Here is a 22,757-nt window from a genome sequence, read left to right on the forward strand (position 1 = left end):
TCTAATTACCATGTAATCCCTCTTCATTAAATGGCACTGCAAAACAGGTGCAGGAATATTTCTTCTCTTGAAATGGTGTACCTTTAAATGCTATGAGGCCTCGTATTTAGCCCATCCCTGATGAATTGTTGACTGGCTGATGGCAAAGAAATAAATGTGTTCATAGTACTTCCACAGAATACTGATATATAAATGATTATAGGCCTTTGGTTAACTCTTCATCTTTAGGGATTATTTGAGTCTCCCACTTTACATGAAATGATATATTACTAATATATAACTGATTATAGTACTGATATATAACTGATTATAGTACTGATATATAACTGATTATAGTACTGATCTACATGTATAACTGAATATAGTACTGATATATAACTGAATATAGTACTGATATATAACTGATTATAGTACTGATATATAACTGATTATAGCACTGATCTACATGTATAACTGAATATAGTACTGATATATAACTGATTATAGCACTGATATATAACTGATTATATTACTGATATATAACTGATTATAGTACTGATATATAACTGATTATAGCACTGATCTATCAATGATTTTAGTACTGATATATAACTGATTATAGACCTTTCATTAACTCTTCATCCTTGGGGATGCTTTGAGTCCCCCACTTGACATGTAATGAATAACTGATATGTAACTGATTATAGAACTGATATATAACTGATTATAGTACTAACATATAACAGATTATAGAACTGACATATAACTGATTATATTACTGATATATAACTGATTATAGAACTGATACATAACTGATTATAGTACTGATATATAACTGATATATAACTGATTATAGTACTGATATATAACTGATTACAGTACTGATATATAACTGATTATAGACCTTTTGTTAACTCTTCATCTTTGGGTATGCTTTGAGTCCACCATGTAACCTGTAAGGAATGCCAATAAACTACCTGTATACTTTATTAAATAAAAAAAATGTTAATTGAAATAAGAAATATTTTCCATTCAGTATTAGAACCAAGACTTTCTATGTGAATTGATGGTGAAGTTTGGTAATGTGTACCTACAAGAAGGCAACATTCAAAAGTCTTAAATTTAATTGTGTATTATACTGTAACTCCAAATAAGAACTTGATTACTCTGTAACTCATAATGTAAACTTTGTTACTTTGAAACTCCAAATATTATTATTTTATAACTTGAAATGAACTGTTTCTCTTTAAATGTTGAAATGAAAGTTGTTACTCTTTAATTTTCTGTAATCTGTCTTACTGCTTTTAATGGTCAAGTCTCTTGTTCTGTTATTAATTAGATGTTTAGATGACCACTGTTACACTTTCTTGGTTGACAGAAGCTTTCTGAGTTTCCTGTAAGTTTATCAAGAGTTTATCAAGGGAAGAGGTGGGCTCTTTAATTGTTGGTAAGCTGGCACAGCTATGGTGTTACAGGTGTCATCAGTACAATAATGCAGAAGCCATGAGCTAGACTGTTGTTGTTGAAGAGATTAAAAAAATGTGATGTTATTGTTGAGGAGATAACAGTGATGTTGTAGAGATGAGCTGTATTATTGTTTTGAAGATAAAACAGTTATGTTGTAGAGATGAGCTTTGTTATTGTTGAAGAAATAACACAGTAATGTTGTAGAGATGACCTCTGTTATTGTTGAGGCAATAACAGTAATGTTGTAGAGATGAGCTCTGTTATTGTTGAGACAATAACACAGTAATGTTGTAGAGATGAGCTCTGTTATTGTTGAGGAGATAACACAGTAATGTTGTAGAGATGAGCTCTGTTATTGTTGAGGCAATAACAGTGATAGATGAGGTCTGTTATTGTTAATGAGATAACACAGTGATGTTGTAGAGATGAGCTCTGTTATTGTTGAGGAGATAACACAGTAATGTTGTAGAGATGAGGTCTGTTATTGTTGAGGCAATAACAGTAATGTTGTAGAGATGAGCTCTGTAATTGTTGAGGAGATAACACAGTGATGTTGTAGAGATGAGCTCTGTAATTGTTGAGGAGATAACACAGTGATGTTGTAGAGATGAGCTCTGTTATTGTTGAGGAGATAACACAGTTATGTTGTTGAGATGAGCTCTGTTATTGTTGAGGCAATAATAGTAATGTTGTTGAGATGAGGTCTGTTATTGTTAATGAGATAACACAGTGATGTTGTAGAGATGAGGTCTGTTATTGTTGAGGAGATAACACAGTAATGTTGTAGAGATGAGGTCTGTTATTGTTGAAATAACATAAATGTTGTAGAGATGAGCTCTGTTATTGTTGAGGAGATAACACAGTAATGATGTAGAGATGAGCTCTGTTATTGTTGAGGAGATAACACAGTAATGTTGTAGAGATGAGCTCTGTTATTGTTGAGGAGATAGCACAGTAATGTTGTAGAGATTAGTTGTGTTATTGTTGAGATAACACAGTAATGTTGTAGAGATGAGCTCTGTTATTGTTGAGGAGATAGCACAGTAATGTTGTAGAGATGAGCTCTGTTATTGTTGAGGAGATAACACAGTGATGTTGTAGAGATGAGCTCTGTTATTGTTGAGGAGATAACACAGTGATGTTGTAGAGATGAGCTCTGTTATTGTTGAGGAGATAACACAGTTATGTTGTTGAGATGAGCTCTGTTATTGTTGAGGCAATAATAGTAATGTTGTTGAGATGAGGTCTGTTATTGTTAATGAGATAACACAGTGATGTTGTAGAGATGAGGTCTGTTATTGTTGAGGAGATAACACAGTAATGTTGTAGAGATGAGGTCTGTTATTGTTGAAATAACATAAATGTTGTAGAGATGAGCTCTGTTATTGTTGAGGAGATAACACAGTAATGATGTAGAGATGAGCTCTGTTATTGTTGAGGAGATAACACAGTAATGTTGTAGAGATGAGCTCTGTTATTGTTGAGGAGATAACACAGTAATGTTGTAGAGATGAGTTATGTTATTGTTGAGGAGATAACACAGTAATGTTGTAGAGATTAGTTGTGTTATTACTTGTGAGATAAGACAGTATTCACTGTAATTAATCCACAGGTAACTCACCAGTACTGTAGAGGTAATGTATTGGAGTTTCTGACTTCCATTCCATTCAATCGTAAAAAGTAGTTGCAATGTTCATTTTTTTAAAAGCACAAACATTTTCATTCACACAGTGTCATTTGGAATACTGCCATTAAATGTGTTGCTTATTATTATCTATCAGATCATTGAATAATTGTACTTCTTGTTTGCACTGTGCATTGCCAAGGTAAACAGTGAGATGTTCCCAGTTTTATAGGATACTAATTGCAATTAGTGTCAAGAACAGCCTCCCACTAACATGTTAATCACACACAGTGTAGTATATAGCAGTATTTCAGAACAAGAATACTTTGCTTTTATGCTACAGGTTCTAGGTGATACATCTTCATAGCAATAACAGATTAAAAGTTTGACTGTCCCATGTTTCAGATACTGCCCCTCCATTGAATCCAAGGTTCTGCTTTTTAAAGGAAGAAAACATCAAATATGGCTTGAACCAGAAGGTAAATTGCTGTGGAAAGCTGACTTTTTTCATAATTGTAAGAAATAATTTTATGTATTAAAATACAGAAATACTGTTTCATACTTGTGTCTAGGGGGAGGGGGGGGGGGGGGGGCAAGGTGATGGGAGGGGAAAAAACAGTTCAGATTTCCTATGAACATTCTTTAAATTTTCTTGCTGGAAAGACAATAAAAAAGACACATAAATTTAAATTGACATATCAGTCTATTGTGTCTGTCTAGCTGTCCATCTGTCTGTAAACAGAATGCTACTCCTCCTACAGTTTTGGTCCAATTTCAGTGAGAATTGGTACACAAGTAGACTATACTAAGATACATACTGTGAAATCACTAATTTTCAAAGAGGCTTAATTTTCATCATTTTCATGGCATGAAGAGACCCACAAATTCATATCTCCCATGAAATATTAAAACTTCACACTGCAGTATTATGTTTCTCCTTTATCCACGAAGTCAGATCCCTTCAAACCAGTTATTTTTCCACAAACCATGAAAATTAGATTTCGACAAACAGTTTTGTCATGGTTACTAAAAACAGAAATTTCTGTAAAATTCTTTCAAAACACTACACCTCTATCTGTTTTGGTCCGATTTCAAGGCTCTCAATTGTCTATGATTGGGGCCATTCGAGGGCCCCATTCCAAATTCAAAAAAAGGAACCTTTTCCCCAATTAAAATAGAAGTGTTGATTTTCCCAATTATCATTTCTCCAAAAAATTAAAGAAAATATAGTTGGGGTTATCCCAAAATTCTGCAAAAAGGTCACTTTTCAAAAGCTTTGAATTTTAGGAAAAACTGCATCTTTTACCTGCATTTTATAGGTTTGGATAATGAAGTTATCTATCCACAAGGGATATCCTGCACTATGCCAGAGGAGCACCAACTGAGGCTAGTGCGAGCTATCCCAGGCCTGGAGAGGGCTGTCTTCACAAAACCAGGTAATAAAACTGGGAAGATACTATGGCCTTCTTCACCAAGCCAGGTAATAAAACTGGGAAGATACTATGGCCTTCTTCACTAAACCAGGTAATAAAACTGGGAAGATACTATGGCCTTCTTCACAAAACCAGGCAATAGAACTGGGAAGATACTATGACCTTCTTTACTAAGCCAGGTAATAAAACTGGGAAGATACTGTGGCTGTCTTCACTAGGTCAGGTAATAAAACTGGGAAGATACTATGGCCTTCTTCACTAAACCAAGAAATAAAAGTGGGAAGATATTGTGGCTGTCTTCACTAAACCAGGTAATAAAACTGGGAAGATACTGTGGCTGTCTTTACTAAACCAGGTAATAAAACTGGGAAGACACTGTGGCTGTCTTCACTAAACCAGGTTGTAAAACTGGGAAGATACTTTGGCCTTCTTCACTAAACCAGGTAGGTAAGTAGGTAATAAAACTGGAAAGGTATCATGACCTTCTTCATGAAACCAGGTAATAAAACTGGGTACTACGGCCTTCTTCACTAAACCAGGTAATAAAACTTTTTTGAAGATCGGTGGCCTTCTTTACTAAACAGATAATAAAGCTGGGAAGATACTGTGGCCTTCTTCCCAAAAACCAGGTAATTGTAAAACTGGAAGATTCCATCCCTGTCTAAATAAACGTGGTGGGGAAAAAAGAGATTCATGAAGTATTATCTGCTGTTATTTTCATTTAACTGTTGCTATGGTACATTCATGTTTTTCATTCAATAATACCTTGGTATGGAATATGATTACATCAAAAGTGTTGAATTTTATATTTTTTCTGCTGTTTTACATTTATGGTTTTGTTATATACATGTACAACTGTTATTGTATGTTTTATGGCAAAGAACATGATTGCATTTATTGTTGTTTATTTAATAATGCGGAAATGATTACACTTAACTTGTATTTAAGGCGATGGTGTGGAATATGATAACACTGAATTGTTGCTATTAAGGTGATGGTGTGGAATGTGGTAACACCCAGTTGTGGTTGTTTAGGTTATGATTTGGAATATGATAACACCCAATTGTGGTTGTTTAGGTTATGATTTGGAACATGATAACACCCAATTGTGGTTGTTTAGGTTATGATGTGGAATATGATAACACACAATTGTGGTTGTTTATGTTATGATGTGGAATATGATGAATACTTACTTGTGGATGTTTAGGTCATGATATGGAATATTATAACACTTATTTGTGTTTGTTCAGGTCATGATGTGGAATATGATAACACTTATTGTGGTTGTTTAGGTTTTGATTACATTTGACTATTGTTGGATCAAAAATTAAATATGACTGTTGTTGTTTGGGCTATGGTGTGGAGTATGATTACATTTTTTTCATTGTTGTTTAGGTAATCGTTTGATATAGGATTGCATTTTATCATTATCGTTTATAAAATTATGGTGTGTACTATAATTCATATATATATTTATCATTGATGTTTAGGTAATGGTTTGAAATAGAATTACATTTAATTATTATTGTTTAGGTTATGGTGTGAAATATAATTCATGTATATTTATCATTGTTGTGGTGTATGATTACATTATCATTGGTGATTAGGTTATGGTGTGGAGTGTGATTACATTTTATCATTGTTGTTTAGGTTATGGTGTGGAGTATGATTACATTTTATCATTGTTGTTTAGGTTATGGTGTGGAGTATGATTACATTTTATCATTGTTGTTTAGGTTATGGTGTGGAGTATGATTACATGGATCCCAGACAGCTAAGGCCTACATTAGAAACCATTAAGATAGAGAATCTGTTCTTTGCTGGTCAGATTAATGGTACGACAGGATATGAAGAAGCAGCTGCCCAGGTATTATAACCTTAAGATACAGGTATATTGTATAACTCAGGTGATATCATCACTCGGGTGAGGCATACATTACATCAAACAAGTATGACATATACTGAATCACTCAGGTGAGGCATACATTACATCAAACAAGTATGACATATACTGAATCACTCAGGTGAGGCATACATTACGTCAAACAAGTATGACACAGGTGAGGCATACATTACATCAAACAAGTATGACATATACTGAATCACTCGGGTGAGGCATACATTACATCAAACAAGTATGACATATACTGAATCACTCAGATCTGACATACATAACTGTAAAAAGGTATGGCATACACTTCAATACACATATATGACATACTCTTCAAATTACAGTTATGGCAAACACTTCATTACACAGGTATGCCATACAATTCAATACACAGCTATGACATACACTTCAATACACTATTGTGAAATACTGTTCAATACAAAAGTGTGACATACACTTCAATTCACAAGTGTGACATAAACTAAATCTTTGACAATATGACATACACCATCATCACTCAGTGAGACAATTACACTATTTCATTCATACATGTTACAGTCTTGTATGTCATACACACCAATACTGTGGTTCATCGTGGTATGACATACACTTCTTTTCCCAGGTGCAACATAACATAACAGTACCATTCAGACATGACAAGTATGGCGATAATAAGTTAAGACACACACTACAATATAGAAGCTTGGAATATATTTCATCGCTGAATATCAAACATGCATAATTAAGTTTTTCTTTCAAAAATAAAAAGATTAAATTCATTTAGGAAGAAGATTACTGAAATCTTTAGAAGTTGTGTCTTACCCTACAGTGACACTTTTTCAGTGAAATACATTCAAAATAAATTCTTCATTAGGATTTCAAAGGAAACTAACTGTTACTGTTTAGCTATAGCATAATTTAAGTTAGATCTGGAGAGTACAGACATTTTTTTCTCTCAGTAGAACAACGTTACAGAACTTTTGCATGCAAAACTCAGATCCTGTCTGTTTATGAATACCATGATAAATCTCTAAGTTGTTCTCATCTGCCTTGAATGGTCTGTGGATTAATGCCATAAGGGCCATGTAAATCATCAACCCATTACATGCTGTTTGAAGTGAAGTAAGTTATATTATTAAATCATCTAGGGCATTATAGCTGGAATCAACGCTGCTGGTAAAGTGCAAGGAAAGCCTCCCTTTACAGTTGATAGAACAGAGGGTTACATTGGAGTTCTTATTGATGACCTCATCACACAGGGAACCAATGAACCATATCGAATGTTCACGAGTCGATCAGAGTTCAGGCTGTATCTCAGACCTGATAATGCTGACAAAAGACTTACAGCAAAAGGTTTGGGTCATAATAAAGTACTTAAAACAAATTATTTACTAAAAATGATTCCTTATAGGAAAGAATAGACTATATTCTTGTTTTGTTTTTTGTTTTAAAAAAGTTGGGGTTTTTTGGTTTTGAATTAAAGATGTTATTGATTTGCGTCACTATTAAAATTTTGTGACTAAAAATGCATGATCAAAGGGCAGATTATGATAACTTGCACCTTCATTAATTTTTAGTGCAAATGAGCTGAAAACTCAAGTGAGCTTTTCAGATCACCCGTTTCCTGGCTTCTGTTTGTTTGTCTGTTCATCTGTTAATTTTTCACATTAACTTTTTTTTACTTCTTCTCGAGAACCACTGGGCCAATTTTAGCCCAAGTTGGCACAAAACACCCCTGGATAAAGGGGATTCTAATAGTGGTGTGCAATATTACCAGCATATCTGTACATTTTAGTATGACCCACCATAATGAATGATGATTTAAAAATTAGATAACAGTATGTCTCAATATTCATAAAAATATATAAAAACATCAATGGTGCAATGTTTTGTCTAATATACATATCACAAGTAAATGGTCACCGATTTTCACTTGATGCAGGGTTGCTTCAATTACTTTTTAATTACTTTCATGCCATTTTAAAAACCTTCATGCGGAGCAAATGCGAAGTAATTTAATGCGTAGTAAATTAATTCAAATTAAACTAATTCGCATTAAATTCTCCGTGTGAACCCGGTTGAAATTAAATTCGCAGTAACTTACGTTTAATTCAAATTAAATTTTCCGTGTGAACAGGGCATAAAACGTATATATGCCAGGTCCATGATCATATGGCATAATGTGAAATTAGGTCAGGTGAGACTAATACCCCAAAATCCACAAGAAGTTGTCGCAACTATTTTTCTTTATTCGTCTTTTTATTCTATGAATGCAGAGCTCCAGGTAATTTTTTTTAGCCCAAAGTGTATTTACCCCCTGATTTTCAAATCAATGCAGATTTTGATATTCAGTAAAATGATTTAAGAGTATTTTGTTAATATATTAATGTTTTGACATCTGTTGTAATTTTGAGCTTGTTATCCAAATAAAAGTATTTTTAAAAAGGATAGAAAAAAAACTACAAAGGACAGTTCCTGTATTTATTTAAATATTTTTTTAAGAATGCCAACAAGATTTCTGAGAAACATTTTTTTCTTTGACAAGGAAGATCATACAGTAGGTAAAGTAATCATAGGCACATATAATTTTTTCTCTATTTAAGATGATATCATAGGAAGAGTAAACCAAGAAAAAAAAGAATGAGAGAAATCAGAAATTGTCAATGAACCCATCTTAAAAAACGTTATGTACAAACCATGTGTAACCGTCCTACTGAACAGAGAACCATAGAGAACTCGAGAGAATCTAGGAAAACTCTTTATCGTTAAATACATATAGGATCTCCCATGATTTGTAGTTGGATATGATTTTTATCCAACGAGTTGTGTGTTTTTTATCCCCGAGCCTTGGCGAGGGGATAAAAACACACAACGAGTTGGATAAAAGTCATAGGTGTCAGGTCATTTCTCTCTAAAACTTTTTCTCTCCTAGGTTATTTCTCTCTACTACCATTTCACGGTAGGTCATTTCACGGTAGGTCATTTCACTCTCCTACCTAGGTCATTTCACCCCATTTTTAATCTGGTCTAATAAAATTATTTACAACTCCATTCTTAGTTAGTTAAAGCAGTCCCAGAGCAGTCCCACAGCGGTCCCAGAGCAGTCCCACAGCAGTCCCAGAGCAGTCCCAGCAGTCCCAGCGGTCCCAGAAAGCAGTCCCAGAAAGCAGTCCCAGCAAATAACATGCATTGACTTTCTGCTAATCATGCCCGAAGGCGATTGAAACTTCAGGTGTTGACACCATTTTATACATTTGTATTGCTTTTTATTAATCGGCCAGGAAAACATAAACAAAACAAATAAGAAATAAGTCACAATTCCCAATATTTTAAAATGTTTATAAATTTACTCTTTTAATTACTTGTTTATAAATCAAAAACAAATTCATAAATAAATCCCCCAATAATTGTTCACAAATATAATGTTTTTAATGACTGAAGAATGGTAGAATAATTTTATTTCATGGTCATTTAATAAATTATTAGGTTTTATTTGAGTACATTCCGTAACTTGACAGCATTAATTAATTAAATAGGCCTCGATATTTTTTTTTTTTCAAGCACCTGTATTAAAGTTTCAATTAGCATTAATTAATTAAATAGGCCTAGATATATTTTTTTTTCAAACACCTGTATTAAAGTTTAATTTAAAGGATAAAAGTCATCTCCTGACTTCCCTTTTAACTGCTTTCATTTTTAAAAATTAATTCCAGACTACAATTGTGTAAATTTACAGCCCCTGAAGACATTTAGTAATTACATGTATATCTATCTCTACTTATTAAAATGTTGTTAAAAAAAATCCTTGTTTTTTTAATTCTTTATCTTAAACACCTCTCTGCTGAAAGTAAACAAAACAACAACAGGGAGCCTGCAAATTCAGAATACACAAGGGGCGGAGCTATCATGTCACTCAGAACCTTTTTCATGCATGAGTGAACAAAGCAGTCCCAGAAAGCAGTCCCAGGGACTGTTGGGACTGCTGGGTCTGCTTTCTAGAGCAGTCCCACAGCAGTCCCAGAGCAGTCCCACAGCGGTCCCAGAGCAGTCCCACAGCAGTCCCAGAGCAGTCCCAAAGCAGTCCCGGGGACTGCTTTCTGGGACTGCTTAGGTGTCAGGTTGGGTCTGGTTGGTACTGTACGTTTCAAAATCTCAGTAGATGTCAAATAAAATATCTCTAAAAGGTTTGTTTACTCCAAGTTTGTATATTTGTCTAATAGTTTACTTATTCAGGGATTCAATTCAAAAAAATCTCTTATCTCATTTTTTTTTTTTACGCTTTTAACCCCCCCCCCCCCCCCCCCCCCCCCCTGGCGTTCAGTTCACATTAATTGTTATACCAGAGGCAGTCAATTTTAAGTACAAACAAAAATATTTTCACAATCATACAATTATGAAATGCTTGAAACAGTTTTTTGAAAGGGTTTAGACACATGATTGTTATGTTAGCTAGATTTTACACTGTTTACATGTACTTACGTCAATTTTATTATTAAGGAGTCATTCACGATAAGTCAATTATGCACGTACGCAAGAGAAAATATTAATGCAGAAAAAAATGTTTCAAACAATCAGGACTTTTTAAAATTAAAACTACATATATGCACATTGATTTTGTGTTTTTAGAATAAACATGTTCAAAAAGGGGGTACACAAAGCGCTGCATTTCATTTCCGAAATTTTGCATTGCATTTCCTACATTTTTTGTTTGCATTTCCGACATTTTTTTTATTTTCATTTCCGACATTTATTTCTTTACATTTCCGGAATATTTGGAGGGTACTTTTACGACAATTTAATGTTAACGAAGCACGTGGAAATAGGATATAAATATTACATTTATTTCAAACCACATTTTCTGAATAAAAATAATGCAATACACTAAAGAACATGCATATGCAAAAAAAAAAAAAAAAAAAAAAAAAAAAAAAGTCTAAGAAGGAAGTTAAAACTTACTTGTCTGTGACAGTCCAAACATTTAGGATTAGTCATCTTGCCTAAAGATTGTGATCGCTAGAAAGTATTGCAGTAAATGAGATTTTTTATTAAGTCAAATAAAAAGTGGCAAAAAATTCTTATTTATATAATAATTAGGCTGAACACATCTGTGTACAATACACAAAGCTGACATTTTCTGTCACTAAGAATGATTTCTCCAAATTTAAACGAGTAATAATTAAGGTGTCAATCTGTGAAATGTAATCGACAATTCACGGATAAACATATGTACCCAGCATGTATATACAAAAAACACCGTGTAAGGTATCATAAAACCGCCAGACAGCAATTACGAAATCTAACAATAATATATTTATTCGGAATTCCTGATAAAGGCCATAAACGAAAGATGACATCAAAAAGGAAAATAAACAAACTTGAAGACTACTATTGAATTTAATTGTGGGAAAAAAATGGATTAAAATAAAATATTTTTTATCATCGCATTTAAATCTAAGTTATTCCATATTTCATAAGAAAGAAAGAAAAAACAAACAAAGAAGAAATAAAATAAAAAATAGATAAATAAATGAATTAAGGAATACTTAAATAAATAAATGAATAAATGTGTGAACTCAGAAATAAATAAATAAATGAATAAATAAATAGATAGATAAATAAATAGATAGATAGATAAATAAATAGATAGATACATAAATTTTCTAATTCAAATAATGGTACTAGTATAAAGCATGTTAATGTTAAGCTCAATAGTAATGGTATAAAAACTTATTGTATTATAATTTTCATGTTGGAGTGAAATGACCTAGGTTGTGGAGAGAAATGACCTAGGTAATGGAACGAAATGACCTAGGAGAGAAATGACCTGGGTGGAAATGACCTATGCGGAGTGGGTACTGGGGAGAAATGACCCGGATTCAAGTCATATCCAACTACAAATCATGGGAGATTCTTTTTATCCCATGTTTAATACTTCACAACCAATGTTTTACACTGCTTTATATAGGACTCCACTTTATTTTACTTCATCGCGCTAACGCAAAAACCATTGTGACGTCACAACTGTGGATTATGAAAAATTTATCCAATGAGTCATATCCACGGGATAAAGGGGTAAACATGGGATAAAAATACATATTATGCGTAATGTCTCTGTACAGCAGTTTATTTAATTGGTCTTGAATTAAAAACAGAGCTCTTTTTTTCGATGTGGTTTTAATATGGTCTTCACTGCTCTTTTACACAGTATGTACTCTTTGATATATTGCAGAATAAACTTTTTTTCTCCGGCTAGGACTCTTTCTTTTCCTCAAACTATCCATTGTTTTCTAGGTAACATTGTTTTCTATTACTTATGTATTACATTTGTTACAGAACAATGTCGTCTCACATACACGACACAAGCTTTTGTGTGCTTAAAAGTAACTATGCCTAGTGCGTAGGCTTTCTATATAAAGAAATTGATTTTAATCTAAATCATTGAATTCTTTCTCCTGAACTGGAAATCGTCATCGCCATAACTAGCATTTTCCTGGTTATTAAAACGCTTTTAAATTATTATTTTGTTTTGAAAAAAATCAAACACTGAGCTAACCTCAATCCATATCATTAGCCAAGTCGTACTTGTATTATTCAATCCGTCGTACGCAGTACTTCCATAGTGTAATGCTTATTTACGATTACTAATGCATAACTGTACATCCAGTTTTAATTTTTAATGCATATTTTGTAAAATTCAATGCACATTTCTGCAAATACGCACCTTATCTGGAGCTCTGTGAATGGTTGTATAAAGTATCGAAAAGTCGTATCCTATGTACCCATTGACATGTTTAGGAGTATCGTCCAAAGTCCCATAGATTAATGAGGAGTATTGTCCTAAGTTACCATAGATAGGTTTAAAAATATTGTCCTAAGTCCCATAGATTAATGAGGAATATTGTCCTAAGTCCCATAGATTAATGTAAGAGTATTTTCCTAAGTACCAATAGATCAGTGAGGAGTATTGTCCTAGGTACCCATAGATAAGTGTAGGAGTATTGTCCTAGGTACCCATAGATTAGTGTAGTAGTATTGTCCTAGGTACCCATAGATTAGTGTAGGAGTATTGTCCGAAGTACCAATAGATCAGTGAGGAGTATTGTCCTTAGTGCCCATTGATTAGTGTAGGAGTATTGTCCTAAGTACCCAAAGATTAGTGTAGGAGTATTGTCCTAAGTACCCAAAGATTAGTGTAGGAGTATTGTCCTAAGTACCCAAAGATTAGTGTAGGAGTATTGTCCTAGGTACCCATAGAGTAGTTTAGGAGTATTGTCCTAGGTACCCATAGATTAGTGTAGGTGTATTGTCCCAGGTACCCATAGATTGATGTAGGAGTATTGTCCTAGGTACCCATAGAGTAGTGTAGGAGTATTGTCCTAGGTACCCATAGATTAGTGTTGGAGTATTGTCCTTAGTGCCCATAAATTAGTGTAGGAGTATTGTCTTAGGTACCCATAGATTAGTGTAGGAGTATTGTCCTAGGTACCCATAGATTAATGAGGAGTATTGTCCTAAGTACCCAGTATAGATTAGTGTGGGAGTATTGTCTTAGGTACCCATAGATTAGTGTAGGAGTATTGTCCTAGGTACCCAAAGATTGATGTAGGAGTATTGTCCTAGGTACCCATAGATTAGTGTAGGAGTATTGTCCTTAGTGCCCATAGATTAGTGTAGAAGTATTGTCCTAGGTACCCATAGATTAGTGTAGGAGTATCGTCCTAAGTACCCATAGATTAGTGTAGTAGTATTGTCCTAGGTACCCATAGATTAGTGTAGGAGTATTGTCCGAAGTACCAATAGATCAGTGAGGAGTATTGTCCTTAGTGCCCATAGATTAGTGTAGGAGTATTGTCCTAAGTACCCAAAGATTAGTGTAGGAGTATTGTCCTAAGTACCCAAAGATTAATGTTAATGTAGGAGTATTGTCCTAGGTACCCATAGAGTAGTTTAGGAGTATTGTCCTAGGTACCCATAGATTAGTGTAGGAGTATTGTCCTAGGTACCCATAGAGTAGTGTAGGAGTATTGTCCTAAGTAGCCATAGATTAGTGTAGGAGTATTGTCATAGGTACCCATAGATTAGTGTAGGAGTATTGTCCTAAGTACCCATAGATTAGTGTAGGAGTATTGTTCTAGGTACCCATAGAGTAGTGTAGAAGTGTTGTTCTTAGTGCCCATAGATAAGTTAGGAGTATTGTCTTAAGTACCCATAGATTAGAGTAGGATTAATATCCTTCTGAGTAACACTCTATTGTATTAAAATTTTGCTCCTTAGATGTCAGTATGTGAGTATTTGTTTTTTACAGGTTATGACATTGGGTGTGTCAGCCTTTATATGTCAGTATGTGAGTATTTTATACAGGTTATGACATTGGGTGTGTCAGCCAACACCGATATAACCACACTGTACAGCAGTATAGAGAGGTGGAGGAAATCATTGATCGACTTAAGTCCACAGTGAGACACATGAGGCGGTGGAACAAGCTCTTACAGCGACCAGACAGTACAAATCCAAACCAATTCAGGTAAATCATGGATACCTTTCACTGTATCAAAATAAACTATCACCTGACTAAAATATCAGAGAGATCTGCAAATATTGGTCACTAGAAACCCCTGATTTTTATATTTCTACATGCAGGGTTTTTGTAAGTCTTAAAATCAAGGGCCTGGGCTTTTCCATTTGGGAAAATAGTGACATTTGGTTGAAATTGGGAAAATGTCATATTGACCATTTTTGTAAATAAATTCAAATAAGAGTTTTTTTTTTTTTTTTTTTTTTTTTTTTTTTTTTTTTATTGCACAGTATTTATTGTCTTATTTTACATTCAGTGAATTAGTTTTTGGAGCATGCCTTTCAGATTTTTTTGTTTTGAACACCATTCCTGATATACATGTTACTGAGTTCGGACATTTTTTTGACCAAATCTGTTTGTTTCATTTGTCTTTTGGGAAAAATCTTCTATGAAATGACACACTTTTACCATTGGGAATGGGGTAGAATACAGGCTCCCTACAACCCCTAAAAAAACACACTGTTGGAAGTGGATTTTTTTGTAAATTACTAGAAAATGAAGGTTGTTGCAAATAAAATCTAGTTTAACGTACATGTACCTGTACATGTATTTCAATTTCTTAGCAGGTTTGTATAAGTGATATGCTTGTGAAATTTTAGGGAGGCAAATAGTCAGGTTTATGTACCTATGTGCAATCAGTCAATAATTGACATTCATTTTCCTAAACACAGATATATGTGTCAAGGTCATGCCATTTCAATTGATCACAATGTCAGTTGACTTTGACCTTACATTTCGAAATGTACTAAAGTATGTCATACAAAAGAAAACCACAGAGCCACATGCTAGAGAGAATCCATTAGCTTCTTATCTTGTACATCTGATACAGTGTTTAATAGTGCAACCATTAAACATTAACAGCTGAAATTTTGCTGCCTCCTAAAGGACAGAAAGTTAGTATTAATGCTGCAGTTAAATTTATTGAAATCATAATGAAATCAAATTATAATGAGAGTAGGAAATACGGATTTCAAAGTAGGAAAAATAACAGTAAAATTGTAGATATAGACTCATAAGTACAAACCTCCATTTCAGTGCTTTCCAGTTGCTCTCTGTTCCCGGATTTACAGTAGAAACCATTGCCAAAGCATTGCCAGAGATATTTGGTGACCTTCAATTCAATAGACACATTTGCCACAAGGTTTATGCAGAAGGTTTGCTTTACATGTATTGCACATTTTCCTTTTTTAGGTGCATTAAATTGATGGATATTTCTGTAGAATACTGAATTTCCATAAATGTGTGTTTCTCTTTTTTCTAAGTTTCATTTCACTTTCAAATAAAGATAATGCTCTAAATTGAGAATTCAAATGTTTTTTCTATGAGATTTAATTCAGCTGGGTAATGCATGTACTTTTAATGGCTTTTGCTCCTCTGAGAATACATATTACCTTTATCCAAAAGCAGATAGACTTAATAGGTTTAAAAGTATACATAGTATCTGCTAAGTGGGTTAGGAGGGTATGAAATAGGAAGTCTGCAGGGACAATTTTTGTCTCGGCATTTATTCACTCTTTTGAATATTTAAGTGATAATATCATGCCCTGTAGGGTTATATGCTCAGGAGATTGATGAACAGATGAGCCAAATAGAAGAGCTCCAGAAAGAGGAACAACTCCTGCTACCAGATTCCATTGACTACCTAGGGTATGCATAAAAAATACACTCTGTCCTCTTACGATATGTTGAGTTAATTGTCAAAGATCAAATTTTGGAGAGAGAAACAATTAAAAATTTTTTATTGAATTTTACATCTTTAATTCTTTATTCTTTTGCAATTCTTAAAAATTCTTCTTCTTTTTGGTTTTTTTTTCGGGGGGGGGGGGGGGGGGGGGGGGGGGGGGACTTTTCTTGCTTATTCTTTATACTTCACTATGAATTTAAATACCATTTTGTCAGTTGATTTTGCAATGTATATTTATATATTTTTTTGATATTCTATTTTAGATTAAATGAGATTTCTATGGAGATAAGAGTTAAACTGGATGATGCCAGACCAGCATCTGTAAGTTTCTATGGTAACAAGATCAACTTTGTAAAAAAAAGCTCTGTATGTTAACATCAACATATAGAATAATTCAGAAACTCTATATGTGCTGGAGATCACTACTTATAGTCTCCTACTTTGTACATGTACATCATGTATGACAAAAAAAATTGTAGTAAACAAAAGTACAGTAAAATTCGTTTAGTATGAAGATGGATATTGCGAATTCACAGATATAGCGAAGTTTTCTTGGATCCCCAGCTATATAAATTTAAATTCCTTATATGGATATAACAAATTACAGATATAGTGAAGTAATTTCACAGGTCCCCAGGACTTCACTATAACCGAGTTTTACTGTACCTCATCTGTACTAATTTTACTGGACTTAATATTTCATTAGGTTTAGTTGGCCATATAATCTATGATAATAACCAAAATAAACATGGATTTACATAAGTTGTAACAACTTGTTTCAGAATCCTGCATGTTTTAATATTTACATTTGCAACTATTTCCCCCTATATAACACCTATCTGAACAAGGCATATTTAATCCTTATATAACCAGGTTTGTCAGTAAATTCTTTGTTCAGTCAGAAACAATTGGCATAATTTCATGAGTGACATCATAAGTGATAGACACGTTCAGCACATTCTATTTACCTTTAGGTCACTAAACTTTCACGACAACTTATTTTTACGTTGTTTGGTGTTTAAAAGGGAAAAAAATTTTCATGAAATTGTACTTTTTTTCAGGTGGAAGAAGAAACAATTGAACATTTGCTTTGGAAGTGTAATAGTGCACAACTTTTTTAAAGGAGAATTTGAAGATTACTTTGAAAATAAAACTTATCTTCAAATATCAGTAACAAAAAAATCATTTCATTTTGGGGTTCTTGGATGAAAAGAAAAAGATACAAAATAATCTTGTTCTATGGCTTAAATATTATATCTACACAATGAAGTGCACAGGGAATTATATTTTCGCGCCTAAATAGTCTTGCATAATTACATGAAAAATAAAGTTCTCGCTAATAAAAAGTGATTTACAGGTTTTAAAAAATTAAATCATTTGATGGGTTTAAAACTTCAATACACAAATATTTGTTGTGAATCAGTCTCAAATGTAAATATACATGTAAGTAATAAGGTATTATTTTTAAACAATTATCGGGATGTAAATATGAGTTGGTATGTGATCAAATCTACCCAAAACCCATATGGGCTTTATGGGATTTGATCATATGACCAACCCATATATACATTCCGATAAAAGTTTTAAAATTATACCTTTTTTCTTAAATAAGACTTGTATACAGAGTAAATAATACAAGAAATTGATCCAAAAATAAGTGATAGAATTGTCCTAAAATGTTTGTTAGATGCAAAATTAAAATACAGTGAACTTTGTTATTTTGAATACCCATATCTCAGATTACAGGGATATGCGAGTTGGCAGTCCAACCACTGATTCTTTTTGTTTTTTACCCAGGTTATCTTGAATCATCAGGTATCTTGAAATTTAATCTTGGTCCTGTGGAGTTTGAGATAATGAGGTTTGACTGTATCATTAAAAATGTATTTACTATCACAAGGATTACAGTTTGGAAACTGCATGGTGCTCTCCGCTGCATATTTTAAGATTATATGTGCTGTTGAGTTAAAAATGTCTTAAATGGTAAATAGTATAAGCAGACATTTATAGCAGCGATTCAATCTTGGCATTTTTAGCAAGGGTATTGAGATCTCTAAAGCTGAATATCACTAACAATTCATTCCCACAGTGAAGGTTACTGTAATCTCTCTATCCATCACAAAATCACTAAAATTACTTCTCGCTAAAATTAAATACCAATATCTAAGGATATATCGCTAAATATGCATCTCGCTAAAAATTCCACTTATATAGTATTTCAGATTGTTGCAGGTTAAATATGTCTTAAATGGTATATTTTAGATTGCTGCAGGTTAAATATGTCTTAAATGGTATATTTCAGATTGCTGCAGGTTAAATATGTCTTAAATTGTATATTTCAGATTGCTGCAGGTTAAATATATCTTAAATGGTATATTTCAGATTTCTGCAGGTTAAATATGTCTTAAATGGTATATTTCAGATTGCTGCAGGTTAGATATGTCTTCAATGGTATATTTCAGATTGCTGCAGGTTAAATATGTCTTAAATCATGTATTTCAGATTGCTGCAGCCAGTAGGATCCCCGGTGTCACACCATTGGCTCTTTTAAAGCTGCTTCAATTTGTCAAAAGGACTTGTACTAAGACTCAAACTACTGGACTGCTGTGATTTTCTCTTACAGATGCATGTATTTATTATTGGGATTATTCATCTTGAATTTTGTAATTAAATATTGAAACTGTCAAAAATTGTGTTTTTGTTAGGGATGTCAATTTTGTCAAAAATTCATATTCGAATATTCAATGAAAGTATTCTAATATATTCGAATATTCGATAAAATAAATAAAATCTTTTTATTTTAAATAAGCATCATCCTAGCTATTCTCATGAAAGGTTTAGCGTAAGATATTGGAAGTAAAATTGTATGAAGACTTTTGTAGTTGTACAATAAGAAATTTGATATTTGTCAATGTTTGAAATAAATAATTGATTTAAATGTAGAAAAGTATAATTTTAACAAAGAAACGTGTATATGTAGTAGCTCCAACTGAGGAAGCAGTCATCTTACCAAAGGCAATATAGTCGTAACAGTATACTGTTCAGATTTCAATACGTGTAATAAATTACAATTATCTGCCTAATAAGAGATATGATTATAATCTTTGATGCAATGTTTTTAAAATATAAACAAATATTTCCAACGACAATTTTCTTAGGTAATTAACTAATTTCCTAATAATGAATATAAAATTCAGGATTATGTACAACCCAAGATATAATCATTTATTCTGAAATTGAGCCCTTTACAATATTAATTACAGTCTAATTCTATTGGATATTCATTTGAATGATCAATTAAATTTGTTTTGATAAGCATACGCGTCATGTCTTTGAGACATTCTAAGAAGGATTTCATTTTGTTGTCCTCGATTCTAGATCCGATCGTATTTAACTAATAAAACTATGAAAGTATGTTTTGTTTTATACATAAAACATTATTGTACAATTCTTTAACACCTTACTCAAAACAAAATACATGTAATTTAGTAAATCTATAAGATAAGAAATTAGTGAAAGAAATCAGGCGATTGAAATTGATCGCTAGTAAATTAAACAGGGATAATATTCCAGCATTGTTCTAACCAAAATTCATAAATCACAGTAATTCTTTTTATGAAATCTGAAAAAACACCGAATATTCGAATCTTAAATTCATATTCGAATATCAACTCATCGAATGAATATTCGAATATTCGTTGCCATCCCTAGTTTTTGTATACATCGCCTTTCATTATGATGTTTAGTAAACCTGGGCCCTGTTTTACAAAAGAACTTACAACTGAGACCAAAATGTCATTTTTAAAATAATTTTTTCACATTAATATGAAAATGGTTTTAATCTTTTAAAAAAGAATTTAAAAAGATATACTGTATACAGGGAAGTTTTCGCCCTCGTTTTATTTTCACCCCTTTCACCCTACTCACAGGTGATTTCAAAGAACACGGTGTAATTACTTAAACAGAATTGTGGCTGGGCAAATTTAAAATGGGGCAAAATTTTTTGCAAGTGTGAAAGGGCAAAAATAACATGGAATGAAATTAACCATGTATACAGTATTTATGCAGGCAATTTCTAATGGAATCATTAATTTTGTAAGATAAGTTGTATTAGTTCTTTTTGTAAAATGGACCCCAGATCTGAAAGCTCAAGTGAGTTTTTCTTATCACATTTTGTCCAGCATCCATCCTTCCATCTGTCTGTGCATCCAGCTGCCTGTCTGTAAGCTTTTAACATTTTAAATGTTTTCTACAGATCCACTGGGCCAATTTCAAACTTGCCAAAAAGCAACCTTGGGTGAAAGGGATTCAAGTTTGCTCACATGAAGGTCCACACCCTCTTTCAAAGGGAGATAATTAAGAATAAGTGAAAATTTGGTGGCATCATTTAAAAATCTTTTTCTCAAAATCCACTTGCCAGAAAAAAATGGAAAGTTTCCTGACATAGTGTAGATTCAAGTTTGTTTAAATCATTGCCCCAGGGGTAGGAGCGGACAGTAGGGGATAGGAGAACAAGGTTTAACATGGGAATATACAGGAAAAAATCTTCAAAAGGCTCCTGATGAAGAACAGCTGAGCTATGTTTAGTCATATTAATGTGGAAGCATTCTCAGGTAGTCTATAGTTTCAAATTTTGTTCAAATCATGGCACTTGGTGATAGGATTGAGCCACAATAAGAGATAGAAGTTTAGCAAGAAATTCTTCAAAACTTTTCTGAAGAAGAACAGCTGAGTCATGAATATTCATATTGATATGGAAGCATCCTCAGGTGGCCCCTTGGGATAGGATATTGCCAGAATAAGAGGTCCAAGTTTAACATGGAAATATATATGAAAACATCATCCAAGAACAGCTGAGCCATGATTAATCATATTAATTAATATGGAAGCTTTCTAGTCATATTAATATGGAAGCTTTCTGAGGTAGTGTAGATTCAAGTTTGTTCAAATCATTGCTCTAAGAGATAGATGGGGCCACAATAGAAGATTGAAGTTTAAGATAGGAATATATCGGAAAAAAATCTTTAAAAATCATCTGATGATACTGTAGATTTGAGTTTATTCAAATCATGGCTCCCTTCGGGTAGAGAGGGGCCACAATAGGAGATCAAAGTTTAACATGGGAATAAATGGGGAAAAACCCTTTAAAAATATCTTCTGTTGAAGAACAGCTGAGTCATGAATACTCATATTGATATGGAAGCATCCCCTGTATGAAATTTAAAGGCAGATTCCACCTGGAATATGGGTGGAATTGGCTAATTCCGGGCATACTTGAGACGGAGACGGACTTTCGAAAAGTTATGCCTGAGTAGAAGAGGCGTCTTCTAGGCGTCATTTCTACTTTCTGGGCGTCAATTTGCAAGTTCGGATTTTCCCTGACGTAAAATAGCAGGAAAATTGAAACAAAAATTACGCCTGGAACTTTCAAGGGGAGTAAAAGCCTCTGATTGGTCAATTTAATTATCAATTAAGGGTCATTTCAGATAGGAGGTTAAGTTTGAATTTCATCACGAAGGAAGGAGTTTAGTGTGAGTGAAATAGGAAATACAGATATATCAATGTTAAGGCTTTTACAGTTGTTCTGGATGACACAGTATCTGCTGGTAGGTGTGATAATAATATCTGGTACCTATTTAGGTAAATTTGAATGTACAATGATTGTTATTGACTCTTTAGATTATTCTGAGTTTCCTTGAACACATTCTGAGATGACACAGAGGCACTCAAACTGTAAAGTACTGAGCAAATGAACTGATGTTAAGTAATTTGTTTGAATCATTGTCATGCCTGGAGTGATAAAAGAATTTCAAAAAGTTTATCAAATTCTTTTAGACATTATTTTACACTCCTGATGATGTCTCAGTGTCCCTTATGCAAAGAAATAAAACAGCTTTCATACATTATAATATATTTTTATACTACTTTAGATGTTAACGATTTGTCATTATGTTTTCTAACAGTGTAAAAGGCTAAATTTTCAACTTTAACATTGTAAATCATAATTGTGCTTTTCTTGGTTATATAGGTTTTTAGGTCACAAAGTATTATATAATAATAAGGGCTTTCCAGGCGTAATTCTGCTTTAGGCATCATTTTAATTT

At 33.1% G+C, this 22,757-nt stretch overlaps 1 protein-coding gene across 1 annotated transcript in view; it reads left to right on the top strand.

The window, feature by feature from the left end:
* LOC133171527 (protein MTO1 homolog, mitochondrial-like) overlaps positions 1-19,354 on the top strand; it is a 49,235-nt gene extending 29,881 nt beyond the window's left edge. Inside the window, exons 8-16 of the mRNA XM_061306290.1 lie at positions 3,476-3,549; positions 4,390-4,506; positions 6,240-6,370; positions 7,543-7,747; positions 14,756-14,918; positions 16,005-16,123; positions 16,520-16,616; positions 16,917-16,974; positions 19,156-19,354. Of these exons, the coding sequence (XP_061162274.1) occupies positions 3,476-3,549; positions 4,390-4,506; positions 6,240-6,370; positions 7,543-7,747; positions 14,756-14,918; positions 16,005-16,123; positions 16,520-16,616; positions 16,917-16,974; positions 19,156-19,263 (1,072 nt within the window). The 3' untranslated portion in view covers positions 19,264-19,354. The remainder of the gene's footprint in view (positions 1-3,475; positions 3,550-4,389; positions 4,507-6,239; positions 6,371-7,542; positions 7,748-14,755; positions 14,919-16,004; positions 16,124-16,519; positions 16,617-16,916; positions 16,975-19,155) is intronic.
* The last annotated feature ends 3,403 nt before the right edge of the window (positions 19,355-22,757 follow it).

This window comes from Saccostrea echinata, unplaced genomic scaffold, assembly GCF_033153115.1.
Source record: "Saccostrea echinata isolate AGI-Se365-2 ecotype Australia unplaced genomic scaffold, CSIRO_AGI_Sech_v1 ptg000054l, whole genome shotgun sequence".
NCBI lineage: Eukaryota > Metazoa > Mollusca > Bivalvia > Ostreida > Ostreidae > Saccostrea > Saccostrea echinata.